The 14,074-nt window shown below is 38.0% G+C and overlaps 4 protein-coding genes across 4 annotated transcripts; 3 read left to right on the forward strand and 1 right to left on the reverse strand.

Moving 5' to 3' along the window:
* Positions 1–3,701: 3,701 nt before the first annotated feature.
* Positions 3,702–6,193, reverse strand: LOC6644018. The gene is made up of 3 exons (XM_002066932.4): positions 5,838–6,193; positions 5,653–5,754; positions 3,702–3,930 (listed from the first exon to the last, which is right to left on the reverse strand). The coding sequence occupies exons 1-3, from the start codon at positions 6,090–6,092 to the stop codon at positions 3,790–3,792; spliced, it is 498 nt and encodes a 165-aa protein (XP_002066968.1). The 5' UTR covers positions 6,093–6,193; the 3' UTR covers positions 3,702–3,789.
* Positions 6,194–6,284: 91 nt separating this feature from the next.
* On the forward strand, positions 6,285–9,785 carry LOC6644019 (exosome RNA helicase MTR4). The gene is made up of 2 exons (XM_002066933.4): positions 6,285–7,498; positions 7,556–9,785. Exons 1-2 carry the CDS (start codon positions 6,418–6,420, stop codon positions 9,625–9,627), a joined length of 3,153 nt encoding a protein of 1,050 aa, XP_002066969.2. The 5' UTR covers positions 6,285–6,417; the 3' UTR covers positions 9,628–9,785.
* Positions 9,786–9,883: 98 nt separating this feature from the next.
* On the forward strand, positions 9,884–12,278 carry LOC6644020 (P protein). Its single transcript, XM_047010477.1, has 2 exons — positions 9,884–9,984; positions 10,061–12,278. Exon 2 carries the CDS (start codon positions 10,307–10,309, stop codon positions 12,041–12,043), a length of 1,737 nt encoding a protein of 578 aa, XP_046866433.1. The 5' UTR covers positions 9,884–9,984; positions 10,061–10,306; the 3' UTR covers positions 12,044–12,278.
* Positions 12,279–12,509: 231 nt separating this feature from the next.
* LOC6643974 lies at positions 12,510–14,059 on the forward strand. The gene has a single exon (XM_002066935.3). It carries the CDS (start codon positions 12,704–12,706, stop codon positions 13,751–13,753), a length of 1,050 nt encoding a protein of 349 aa, XP_002066971.1. The 5' UTR covers positions 12,510–12,703; the 3' UTR covers positions 13,754–14,059.
* Positions 14,060–14,074: the final 15 nt, after the last annotated feature.

The following is a 14,074-nucleotide window of genomic DNA, read 5'->3' on the forward strand; positions in this document are numbered from 1 at the left end:
GCCCTTACTTTCAAATTGCTTAGTGGTGACAACTGATGAATTCTCTTTCAACTCGTCTCACATTTTCACTCAACAAAAACAAAATCATTTACCGTCTTGACTGTGGCTTGGTGAGGGCATATGTGGGTAAATAATGATAATGATCATGCTGAATACCAAAAGTTCCATCACTGTTTATTTCCAAAATAAAGACAACACTGCAAAAAAGCAGGCGCGATCTTTCAAATTTTCTCAAATACCGGCTCAATGTTCAATGCGAGAGTAATAGTTCTAAAGGTGCGAGTAAAAGTCCTAAGGGTGCGAGTAAACAGTCCTAAGGGTGAGAGTAATAGTTCTAAAGGTGCGAGTAAAAGTCCTAAGGGTGCGAGTAAACAGTCCTAAGGGTGAGAGTAATAGTTCTAAAGGTGCGAGTTTTGTGCTGCCATCTATGGGCTGTCAGAAGTATACTGGGAAAATGCAGGTATAAGAATTGTCTTATATGCGATTGTCTTAGAAAATATTTGATTCAAGATTCAAGACTTTAAAAAATTAAATTTTAAAAATTAAATGTTAATTTTAAATATAAAGTTTTCAAAAAAAAAAAAAAATCTCAAATTTAGCTTGTGTACTGGTGAAGATCCATTTTTTGGAACCATAATATTGAAGAAAACTTTGCCTATTGCTTATTTTTGCAATTATAACTGCTACCCATGAAAATAAACCAAAATAAGCTTTCTTCTTGCGGATTTAAACAATTACTAATTGTTCATTATAAATTTAGAAACCATGTAAGTGATTTTTAAAAATATATGACTTTGTGACCGTTATATGTATATCTAAAGAGGCCTACGAGTATTTGTTTGCATTTTTGAATGCCAATTTTTTCCAAGTTTAAACCAAAATCTTGTAAGGACTGCCAAACAGACAAGACGACGTTCCCAAACGGTTTTTGAAATTTTTTCAACAGGAAAAGATGATAAATGAATGGTAAAATGAAATATTTTTTCAAAGATTAAACTATATTTTTGCTTTTAATTTTTTGATCACTCCTGATGTTTTAACAAGCTTTAAGTCCTGGAGTCCTTTAAGGCGACATTGACCAAATATGACAGAATCACGGACGATTTTAAATTTTCCTTCAAGTTATTCGAGATTAGGACTATACCATGTCCGTAACTTAGACTTAATCATGCTAAGCTCAAAGTGCAGAAATCAGATGTGAAAATATCAAAGGACATTCTCAAGGACTTGGAGGGATCAAACATCTTTCTAAACAATGACCTCCTTAGTTGGGACTCCATATTCGATTAAGACTCACACGATCGGTCTCCAAATTGATGGAAAGCAGTAATATTGGCATAGCCACTGCGACAAGCTTTAAAAACATCATATATAGCAAACCTTTAAGCATGGAGGAGAGAATGTAAAAGTTTTAGGATGCTTTACAAGCAAAAACATTATTTTATAATGTTAAAAGAACATTGTCTAAATATTTTGCAAACCCATCTACCAAATATTTTGGACAAGGTTGTCTATCCCCAAGACGAAATCATTTTTGAACAAGATTTTTCTAATGGAATGGCCAGCCCAAAGTTTCGATCTCAATCCGATTCAGAACCTGTGGTCAATTGTGAAGCGTCGGCTCGGGCAGTATCAAACAGCGCCACCCAACCTAGACGATCTTTGGCAGCGTGTGGAAATGGAGTGGAACCGAGTTCCAGAGGAAACCATGGAGAAGTTGGTCGAAAGTATGCCAAACCGTATAAATAGTGTTGTAGCTAATAAGGGTCGGTGGACAAAATATTAATTTTGAATTATACTTTACATGTCAGCAAAGGTTTAAAAATGTACACATGCGTCTTGTTATGGTTTTTTTTTTATTGATATTTTTCCGATGCCTTTTTGTTTTTGTTTTATAGGTCAAGTAAATATATCTTATTAGAGAAAATGTTTTTTGGATTTCGTTCATTCGTTTGTATTTTATATAGTTCTAAAGTTGAAAGTTTCAAATGATATTTCGAATGATATTTGCGCTATTATTGATTTTAAATTAATCTCTGAGAATAACCTAATAAGTGCCTAAATTATATTCACAAAAAAAAAAATCATAATTTGCTCTGACTCCCTATTACCGCTCAAATCTATAGCCAACATCAACAACAATAAATTTATTTAACAATCATAAAAACAATCCTCACCACAGCCAACCCCAAAACAAAACTCCTCTGGGTCCCCAGTCACTGTTGCATAAACCGCCAAATTTACAATAAACATTAAAAATAACATGAACCAAGAGGTCCTAAACAATATAATCTGCTGCAATTTATGGTACCAGCAAGTTAACTATTAACACTGCTGACTTCTTTCAATCTTAAACAACACGCAAGGACCAAATTAAAATCTTGAGACTTGGGCAACGACACACAAGACTTACCTAATAGCACCATATTAATCCCAAAAACATTATACCCTGCTCAAAATGCAATTCAACTTCCCAACTAAACATAGAACACATCTTTAAAAACTTTTAACATAAGTTTGGATTGATTTTCATTATATCTAACTTTAATATAAATAGAATAAATTTATTTAGGAAAAATGTTGTTCGACTTATTTTCCATATTTGTCATAAGCTATTTTGCTAGAGTGATCAAAATAATTCCAATTCATTAATGAATTTAGTATTTATAAATAGATTTCTGTTTCTGTTTTCTGATTACGAATATATTTCTTGGAAATGAAATTGAAATCCCCTTTTCGTTTCCAAATAGATTTTTGGACTAACTTGTCCTCCAATAAATAGATTTTTAATCCAAATTTCTTCATAAAATTAATTTTTTAACTCCAAAACGATTTGAAAATAAAACAATTTTGGGTTTGAAAATGATTCAAAAGGTGAAAAATCATTTGCGAAGAAATGACTAAAAGGACTTTTGTTTGCTTAATAGTATTCCAGTCCATAAATTAAGCAGTAGTCCTTTAAGTTATTGTCAATATTAATTTTTGTATTAATCAATAATTTTGTTTTACCTTGAATTCTATTTCAATATCCATTCGAATGCCTTTAACAATTGAAATTGTGGGGAAGAATTTGAGATGCAGATCACAAACATATTATAAATCTTTTAATTCCATCTAAAGCACTTTCAAATCATTTCAAATGAAAAAAAAAATACTTTCACAGGCAATACAAAATTATTTTCAAAATTTGTTGAAATAATACAAATTTGATAACATTAACAATTTCTGTACAATTCACAATTTTATTTATTTATAAGATTTTTGTCACTTTTATACACCATTTATTTTTTTTTGTCAATCGGATCGAATTATATTTTTAGCAAATTTTTAGCATTTGCTTACACCTTTTTTTTTTTACAAATTATATGAATAATTTAGTCATAGAAAATAAATTAGATTGCATATAATTTCACCAATTTCACTAAACTTTTTCGTTTTCATTTGTTTCATTTGTATTTAGCCGCAATTTAGCAAGTTCTGCTTGCAGGTCGAAAATCAAAATAAAAGAAAGTAAACGATAATTGAGAAAAAACTTTCAACAGAAATGAGCACAACAATTGCAAACTGCTTAAACAGCAAATGCAAGAATTAAAAAAAAACACCACACACACTCATAAAATTTTAAATGAAACTGGCAAACGCAGCAGAAACAGAAACAAATGCTCATCACCAATGACAAAATCGCTGTGGGCCTCCAAAACTGTGTGTGGATTTCCATGTTTATTATTATTATTATTTATTTCAAACTAAAACAACAGAAATGGAGAAGAAACGACTCCTTGTCCCCATTTATATGGGCGATTGCTTGAAACCGCGAGCCGCATAATCAGAAGGAGCAGAACGATCCGAGACACGGGGATAACCCTCATCGCCGGGCACACAGGATTTGCGGGAAGCTATCACACGCCATCCACCCTTGCGAGTCCAATCCTGAAAACAAATGTCAAATATTAGATATAATCTTGGGAATACACTAGGGTCAGTCCGTTCGCTACTTGTTACTACTGTTCTCTAGCTTTTCGTTAAATAGAAACATTTTTAGACGTCTTCTTGTTTGATTCTTTAATCATTATAAACAAATAGCTCAAACCTTTAATTAATTGACAATTTTACACTTGAAGAAGACCAAACTATACGATAAATACATATACCACATCAGGATATTTTGTGTTTTGCACAAGCCCACGCAAAGATCTTTAAAAGGAACACGTTTTGAAAATAGAAATAAATTTTGGAAAGCAGACAAGCCGATTACTATAAGTAAATTTTAAAAAGGAGAGAAAAAAAGTCTTCAGTAGAGAAAAAGCAGACCATGAGCTGATTGTAATAATTAAATATATTAAAAAATATGTATATTATAACACAGGTTTACAAGGTTTTGGACCCAATCAGGTAAAAAACTTTTTTGAAACCTCTCACTCAACAATTTTGAATTTTTGAGCCAAAATACGCAGAAAAACATGTTTGCCTACCCGGGTCCAAAAATTTACTGAAATTTGTAAAGCTGTGTAATCAGCCCATGGTATTTTCTTCGCCATTAAAAGATCTCTTGATCTTTATCAATTTGGATCTTAGTTTACTTGATTTATCAAACCTTTTAACAAAAATTAAGTATTTAAATGAAATAGAAAACTTCAAACCAAATGAAAACTATTAGGATTTATGAATCAATATTTATATAGGACTTCTTTCTTTTCCACATACAAAGTCAACAAGAGATATAACAATCTATCTGAATTAGGTCGAATTAAGTATTAGATTGTTCAGTTTTTAAACAAAACACGAGAACTTTTGAAACAGAATACGAAAAATTACTATTTCAATTTGATTGATTTAATAAATGTTCAATTCTATCTGATTTGGGACAATCAGTATTATTTTTTCCCGATTTATCTAATTGAAATTAACAATTTTGAGGTGGCATCCATGGGCATATCCTAGGTATGGGCAGGAGAGTGTAGATTCCTTTTTAAGAGTGTTAAATTTTAAAAATTTCTCAAGAACTCATTTAATTTAAGATAAAATTTCTTGGGTTGCCCTTCCTTAATTTGAGTCCTGGCTACGCCTTTGGATCGATCACAAAATCTTTCTAACAAAGACGTTTGTAGCTTCAATGGAAGAAAATAACCACCCACACAATGTGTTATTGGCTTACAATGTGTCAATTAACAATAAATCGTAGGATTTCATAACTAAAGCATTGAGCATAAGGTCCTTAAACTTATCTGCTCAAGGTCTATTTTTAAAACGAACTCACAATAAACAATAAATTTCTCTTCAGCTGAACTGTTGGAAAATATCCTTTTTGTAATAAGGATAACTTTCCTGCATAGTATTACTACTATATTTTAAGAATCGCCGAAACTTTGTGCTAATTCTTCAACTACGTCTAACTAACTTTTCTGGAAATTCAGCATGTCGACATAGGGTAAGCTAAAGACTTTTTATTCCTAGTTGTTACAGGTTGTTCTAGCCTGATTTTAACTTCCAGTCCTTTTCAGCATTCGTAAATACTTAAAAACCTTTTAATCAGCATAATGTCATGACCACTCAACTTATAAGACCCTAATGGTCCTGCCTTTTAAATAAAATCAGCTGTGCCAATCCCCTCCAACATCCAGCTCTCTCTGCTGGTGTCCAAGATTTACTTACATTCTGATTATATTTGAAGTAATAAGCTCCTGCATAGATTCCCGTCAGCGCCAGCAGAGCCTTGCCGGTCCAGAAGCGCAATGTGTAGGCTCGTTGGAAGCCCTAAGAGAAGCAATTGTAATGAAATTCCTTTTCTGATTACGATTACATAATGACAACGACGAACTCAACCTGAGGTAACTTACCAGCACCGGTGTCAAGACATTGCACAATTTGTCCAGGGGTGCGCGATAGAAACGCTTGATGGGATTGTTTAGCTCCAACTCCAGGGCAGGCACTTTGCGTGGTCCATGGTGCAGTTCCTGATCTTTTAGCCACTGTTTGCGCCAGGCCCGTTCATCATTGGTCATGCCAATGAGACGCTCGCGCTCACGGACCATACGACCCGCTATGGTCATGGGCTTGACGCCACCCGTATCTGAAGCGCCACCAGCAACCATTTTTGTCGTTTTTCCTAGCTTTAGTTAAGGAGAAAATTGTTATAAAAACCAATGAAGGGAAAAATGGTTAAATTTAACAACACTCGATAACGTCAACAGAGCTGGCACAAAAACTGGCTAGAAAATGACTCGCAAATGATGCTGTCAAGTTAACAGTGCCGGGGTTTTTGCATTTTACAGCACTTTGCTTTACCAACATTGTTAAAAGCCTCGAAATTGGAATTTTCACGTGTTTAAGCAAAACAAACGCATCAATTGGCCGCATTGGCCGTAAAGTAATCTAATATACTCGAAAAAAACAAGGGAATAAAACTCCACAGTAATTATGGACATTGATGAATTATTTGATTGCTTTGACGAGGTGCCGCCGGAGAGTTTGGAGGCACCACCGGCATTGGCCGCCACAGATAAAAAAGCCACCAAAAGGAACTCTAAGATCGATGATAGCACCACTAGCAATGGTGACGATGACAGTGAAGCTAAGGCCACCAAACGTGCTAAGCCACAGGAGACAACCGACGACGACGACGCCGCCGCCGAGGAAAAGGTGAAACTGGAGGAGGAGGACGATGAAGAACCTTCAACTTCCCGACAATTAGATTTGGATGATGCGGCCACATTGGATGCTTTGCGTACACGTATCGTAACCCATCAGTTGGAGGCACCCGAATCCTGTACGCATGAGGTGGCTGCCCATCCCGATCAGGAATATATTCCATTGAAACCTTTTAGCGGAGTTCCAGCCAAAGAATATCCATTTGTATTGGATCCATTTCAGAAACAGGCCATTCTCTGTATAGATAATTCGCAAAGCGTTCTAGTCTCGGCCCACACTTCGGCTGGCAAGACAGTTGTGGCTGAGTATGCCATAGCCAAGTCGCTGCTAGCCAAACAGAGAGTCATCTACACCACACCGATTAAGGCTCTGTCCAATCAAAAGTTTCGCGAGTTTACCGATGAGTTCACTGATGTGGGTCTGGTCACTGGTGATGTGACCATCAATCCTTCAGCCTCTTGCCTCATCATGACCACGGAGATTCTTCGAAATATGTTGTATCGCGGCAGTGAGATTATGCGTGAAGTGGGTTGGGTGATCTTTGATGAGATTCATTATATGCGCGACAAGGAACGTGGTGTCGTTTGGGAGGAGACGCTTATCCTCCTGCCGGACAATGTACGCTATGTTTTCCTTTCGGCCACCATACCCAATGCTCGGCAATTTGCCGAATGGGTTTGCCATCTGCATAAGCAGCCGTGTCATGTGGTCTACACGGATTATCGTCCAACTCCGCTGCAGCATTACATATTCCCTGCCGGTGGTGATGGCATTCACTTGATTGTGGACGAGAAGGGGCAATTCAAGGAAGACAATTTCACCACAGCCATGGCGGTTCTGGCCAATGCAGGTGAGTTGTTGGCTTAATATTCGATTCAATCCATGAATCATGTTCTTTTGCTTGCAGGTGAGGCGGCCAAGGGCGATCAGAAAGGTCGTAAAGGCGGCATCAAGGGCGCCAATGCCGGGCAGACCAACATTTTTAAGATTGTCAAAATGATTATGGAACGAAACTTTGCTCCGGTTATTATTTTCTCGTTTAGTAAAAAGGATTGCGAGATTTATGCCATGCAAATGGCTAAATTGGATTTCAATACACCCGAAGAGAAGAAGCTGGTCGATGAGGTCTTCTACAATGCCATGGAAGTCCTGAGCGAAGAGGATCGCACTCTGCCCCAAGTCGAGAATGTTTTGCCCTTGCTGCGCCGTGGCATTGGTATCCATCATGGTGGATTATTGCCCATTTTGAAGGAGACTATTGAGATTCTCTTTGGCGAGGGTCTTATCAAGGCGCTGTTTGCCACCGAGACATTTGCCATGGGCTTGAACATGCCGGCCAGAACTGTGTTGTTTACAGCACCAAGAAAATTCGATGGCAAGGATTTCCGGTGGATTAGCTCGGGCGAATATATCCAGATGGCTGGTCGTGCCGGTCGTCGTGGTCTCGATGACAAGGGTATCGTTATTCTAATGATTGATGAAAAAGTCTCCCCGGCCGTTGGACGCGAAATAGTCCAGGGCAAGGCAGATCCCATCAATTCGGCCTTCCATTTGACCTACAACATGGTGTTGAATCTGTTGCGTGTAGAGGAAATCAATCCCGAGTATATGCTAGAACGGAGTTTCTACCAATTCCAAAATCAAGCCGCTCTACCCGGACTTCACGATCAGGTGGAAGAGAAGACACGCGAACTGAACAAACATAGCATCAAGGATGAGCACAATATTGCTTCATATCATCACATACGTGACCAATTGGAGCAATATGGCAAACAATTTCGTTCCTGGATAACCAAACCCCATTATCTATTGCCCTTCTTGCAGCCGGGTCGTTTGATAAAGGTCACCGCGGATAATCAGGAATACGATTGGGGCATTGTCTTGAATTTCAAGAACCATGAAAAAGCTCGCAAGAATCCTCTCAAGCCCGATCCGGGCGTCACCATTGATGTGCTCCTGCATGTCAGCGAAGAGGCATCGAAATCCGGTGACACTGAACCCTGTAAACCAAATGAACGCGGCTGCATGGAAGTTGTCCCTGTGGCCAATACCCTTATTACCCAAATAAGTTCGATTCGTGTATATTTCCCGAACGATTTACGTTCTGCCGATAATCGCAAAGCAGTGCTAAAAACCATACAGGAAGCGAAAAAACGTTTTCCCCTCGGACCACCAGTTTTAGATCCCGTCGATGACATGCAAATCAAGGATAAGGAATTTCGAAATATCGTGGCAGCCATTGCCCAGTTTGAGAAAAATCTCGAAGAGCATCCACTGCACAAATCCGCCGACCTGGAGCGTGTTCACAAACGTTATTTGGATAAAATGAAGCTTCTAGGTGAGCTGAATGATCTGAAAGTTGAATTGAAAGCAGCTCGCAGTCTCCTGCAAATGGAGGAGCTAAAGCATCGGAAACGTGTGCTGCGACGCATGGGCTACTGCAAACCCGGCGATGTCATCGAGTTTAAGGGCCGAGTGGCCTGTGAACTGAGCTCAGCCGATGAGTTGCTCATGACAGAAATGATCTTCAATGGCGTCTTCAATGAACTAACACCACCGCAGGCAGTGGCTTTGCTCTCCTGCTTCGTGTGCGACGAAAAGTCTAATGAATCACCGCAGAGTGCCACCGAACTATCCGGTCCATTGCGTTCCATGCAGGATTTGGCACGACGCATAGCCAAAGTATCATCCGAATGCAAACTGGAGCTGGATGCCGACAGCTATGTGGACAAATTCAAACCCTTCCTCATGGATGTCGTTCTGGCCTGGTGCAAGGGATCGAGTTTTCTGGCTGTCTGCAAAATGACAGACATTTTCGAGGGTTCAATCATTCGTTGTATGCGTCGACTGGAGGAGCTGTTGCGTCAAATGTGTCAGGCATCGAAAACTATAGGCAATACCGATCTCGAGAATAAATTCTCCGAGGGTATAAGACTCCTGAAGCGTGACATTGTCTTTGCTGCTTCGTTGTATCTATAAGTTTAGGGTTTCGTCTAAGAACAATGGATGGCAGTTTGTTTATATTATGTGAGACAAAAAGAATATTACATACAGGATAAAATATGTAATTTGTATTCTTAATTATGTATTTTTTAAGAGCAATTATAACAGAATAAAATAATGGTAAACACAAAAAATATGTGCAAACTATATATTACCCTTAAATTTAGATCTAATTATATAGATTTGTTTAGACAATTGAATTTAAAGATATTTTTGATATGCCGACAGATTAAAAGAAGATCTAGTCTAGTTACTTTGACTAATTTTCCATTCGATTTGATTTTACATTCAATTTACACATTTTTTTTTTACTGTGAAATCTCATGTTTAAAGGTCACGTACGTTGCTTGTTTAAGTTAAACATTAACAATTGTTTTTTCAATAGATTTCTCAAATATACTTTTCGTAGGATCATGATGACGGTCTCACGGAGGAGCAAAGAAAAAGACGAACTATATATCTAATATGTACAGGTGTGAAAATCAGCATTTTGCTCATCATTTGGTTGTTCTTTACCGTGGTATTGATCATCAAGAAACCACGAGTCCTGGAGGAGTTGATCGTGTCGGTGGAACCAAACAAGTTGTATGAGAATGATATAACAAGTCCAGTCAAGGCAATAGAATTAGTGCTACGAGGTAAAATCGATATCGATATGATGCATGATCCTTCGAATGCAACAAAGAACTCAAGCTCACTCATTGTGTGGCTGCAACATGTTGAAACTCTGTGGCAAAGTGAGACTTGGCAAGTCTATTTATTAGAGACGGTAACAAAAGAAACGACAATGGCTACGTATTTATTTCAAATACCCCAGAATGAATCGACAAGAGAGCAAGGACTTCAATTAGCGATAGCCACAACTAGTAGGCAGACGGAATCGATGTTAATAGTTGTGAATACTGCTCCAATTGATAAGAATCTTGGAGTGATATGTGCGTTTATCTTAATACTGTTCATGTATACGCTTATCATTTGGGATATATTGGATAGAACGTTGGCGGCATTGATAACCACCAGTGCAGGAATTGCAGTGCTAGGCCTAATGGACGCCAGGCCACCATTACGCACCATTATGTCGTGGATTGATATAGATACGCTGATGCTGCTCTTTGGTATGATGATTATGGTGGGCATATTAGCCGAAACGGGAGCATTTGACTATATAGCCGTTACGTCCTATCGTTGTTCGAAAGGACATGCCGGAAGCATGATGCTTTTTCTATGTCTGTTTTCTGCATTTCTGTCGGCCTTTCTTGATAATGTGACGATGGTTCTGCTTATGGTTCCCCTCACTATACGTCTCTGTGAGGTCATGAGTCTACGTCCTACATCTTCTTTAATACTCATAGCAGTTTTCACTAATATTGGCGGCACTTTAACACCCGTGGGTGATCCTCCGAATGTGATAATAGCCACAAATGATTTTGTCGTTGATCGTGGGATTGACTTTTTCAATTTTACCCTACACATGCTTCCCGGTGTCCTACTTGGCATAATTGTGTGCTTAATCCTACTCTATGTCATGTTGCATCGAAAGATCCTGGTGGCTGGGAGATCAAGCCAATTGTCAAACGGAGAGCTGGATGAACGAATGAGTGCAGATATTAGGAGGCGGGCTCAAGAGCTTACTCTACGTTATAGCAATCAAACGAATAACCGGTTTTTCAGACCTGTCCCCAATTTTATAGAAACCCTCGCTGAACTCGAGATCAGATATAAGATCAGGAATATGCCATTGCTAATCAAATGCTGCATTGCCATTGGTTTTGCCATGGTACTATTTTTTACCAACTCGCTGCCATTCATGAAAGGCGCTAGGTTACCCTGGGTAGCAGTATTGGCCGCCTTGTTGCTTCTGATATTGGCCAATTTCAAGGATATGCAACTTCTGCTGCTCAAGGTGGAATGGTCGACATTACTATTTTTTGCCTCTCTTTTTATACTAATGGAGATTCTGGTTGTCTTGGGTCTAATCGAATGGATATGCGCCCACACAGTGTCTTTGATCCTCAGTGTTAGTGAGAAGTATCAACTGATAGTGGCCATTACGTTAGTCCTTTGGATCAGTGCCATGACCTCGGCATTTGTTGACAATATTCCGATTACCACCATGATGCTGAAATTGGCCATCGAATTGGATGATCACAAGTCGCTCAACTTGCCATTCCCGCCCTTAATTTGGGCACTGGCATTTGGTGCTTGTTTTGGTGGCAATGGCACTCTGATCGGTGCATCGGCCAATGTAGTTTCAGCTGGCTTGGCCAGCCAACATGGCTATAAAATCACGTTTATGGACTTCCTTAAAATTGGTTTTCCTCTCATGATATCGACTGTGTTAGTAGTCTGGATATATCTACTTATTGCGCACTCAGTTTTTTCATGGCATTAAAATCATTAGGTATTTATTGTCGTATATTAGGAAATATTTCTGAGATTTTGTGCTACTCGTCCATATAACATGCCAATATTCTAAAAACGTTAATATTTCTTCGCAATCCATTTTTTTTTGTCTAACACTCTAAATATTTTCCCAAAATGAAAGAAGGCCGAAATTTGTAATAATAGATATAATATTTGTTTTAACTCTGATTTTCTCAATACAAAAGATGATTTAGAAATCGTAATGATTGACTTTTCTTTAAACACGTATTTAAATTTATTTAGACAATATAGAACTCTGGTATAAATGGTATACAAAAGAAATGGAATACTCTCTCCCCTAACAAAATAAAAATGTTATATGATTTTCAAATGAAAACGACGTTACTTCCATTTAGGGGCTTAGTGATGGCAAAAAAAGTAGAGCTCCTGCGATATTTTTAGTACATATTGCCTATCGTGATCGACTGTCACCACTAACATAAACAAAAAACAGCTGTCAAGATGTTGTGGTGGAAATTAGAGACAATAAAAATTTGAATTTAACAATTATAATTATTAAACTAATACTGGAGAAAACAAATTATGTGGCCAAGAAGATCTTAGTTTTGTTTTAAGTGGAGCGTAAATCTCAAGGAGTAACTAATGTCGCCTCAACAAAACTAAAAACATGCGGCTGAAGGAGCATTCCGATATTATTTTCGATGTGATCCCCAAGTTATATGAATCGCATAGCAAAGTATTTATCACTCATCTGCACAATGTGGAAAAGCAGCTGGAACGTTTGCCGAAGAAGTTTTGCAAAATGTATACAAATCGCTCATTGGCCAGTCAATTGTTATGTTACCTAACCTCCCGTAATGCTAGTATATCAGAATCGGATTTCCATATAGTCGAGGATGCCAAACCCTTTCAGCTACGACTCAGTGATGGCAAACGATTGGAGGTAATGCTCTGTGCCGGCAATGAGCTAAAAAATTCTCTCATGTTGCTCATACGTCGAATCCAGGGTGGTCCATTGCTCTATTATTACTCGGCTGTACAACAGGATGATCTCTGGCGATTGATGGGAAATGACACTTATAATGCATGGATAGCTCAGGGCACCGAAATTTTATATCTCAATCTTCAGCATGCCAATCAAACGGAAGTTCTGCATTACGATTATGATGAGATAGCCGAGTCGATAATTAAGTTTGCCGAGGAAAGAGAAAGAAAAGTTCTAATCAAGTTGCCACTTTTTGGCTATGAGTATGTCATTCGATCTTTAGCCTATACACAGCTTTATGGTCACATTCATTTAATGGGATGCTTTGGCGATGCTTATCGTCACCTTACCAATGATATGCAGCGCTTCAACAATCCCAACTTTGCTGAAACTGTGCAGGTCTGCTCTTTGGCTGATAGCATTGGAACTGAAGACTTGGTAGAGTTTCCCGTGACTCAACTTAAATGGACGCCTGTGCCCACTCGGGTTAATCTCAAACAACTCTGTAGTCTCTTAAGACCGAAGCATATTCATGGCATTGTAGCTTATCATGCACTGGGCAATGCACCACCAGCTCCAAGTTATCTCCAAGCATTAAGGTCAACGTTTTCCCCAAATGCACTACGACGGAAAATGGAAATGCATCATGGCTCTGCGAATGCTAAATCCGACATTCGTCATGCCAAAAGGCGAAGAATTGACTATGTTGATGATGCCAGTGATAGTAATTAAAATCGTCGGCTATATCAAAATCGAATGGAAAATTGCAAAACCTCATTACAACTCTTAAGGCACAAATATTAAGACTATTACTAATTTTAAATATATTTTCCCTTTTATCATTATATCGCTTGTTAAGAAAATTGTAATTATAATTTGTAATTTTTTTTTTTCTCCTAATTCAAGATGCAAATTTACAGGCAGCTTTTTTTGTCAAAAAAAAATATACTAGTTTTGTTAATAACTTTGCAAAAACCGAAACCAAACATCAATTAAAATAAAATAAAGCAACTTCTCCAGAGGACAGAGGACAAAACATTTTCAAATGGTTTA

The sequence above is a fragment of the Drosophila willistoni genome (assembly GCF_018902025.1).
Source record: "Drosophila willistoni isolate 14030-0811.24 chromosome 2R unlocalized genomic scaffold, UCI_dwil_1.1 Seg167, whole genome shotgun sequence".
Taxonomy (NCBI): domain Eukaryota; kingdom Metazoa; phylum Arthropoda; class Insecta; order Diptera; family Drosophilidae; genus Drosophila; species Drosophila willistoni.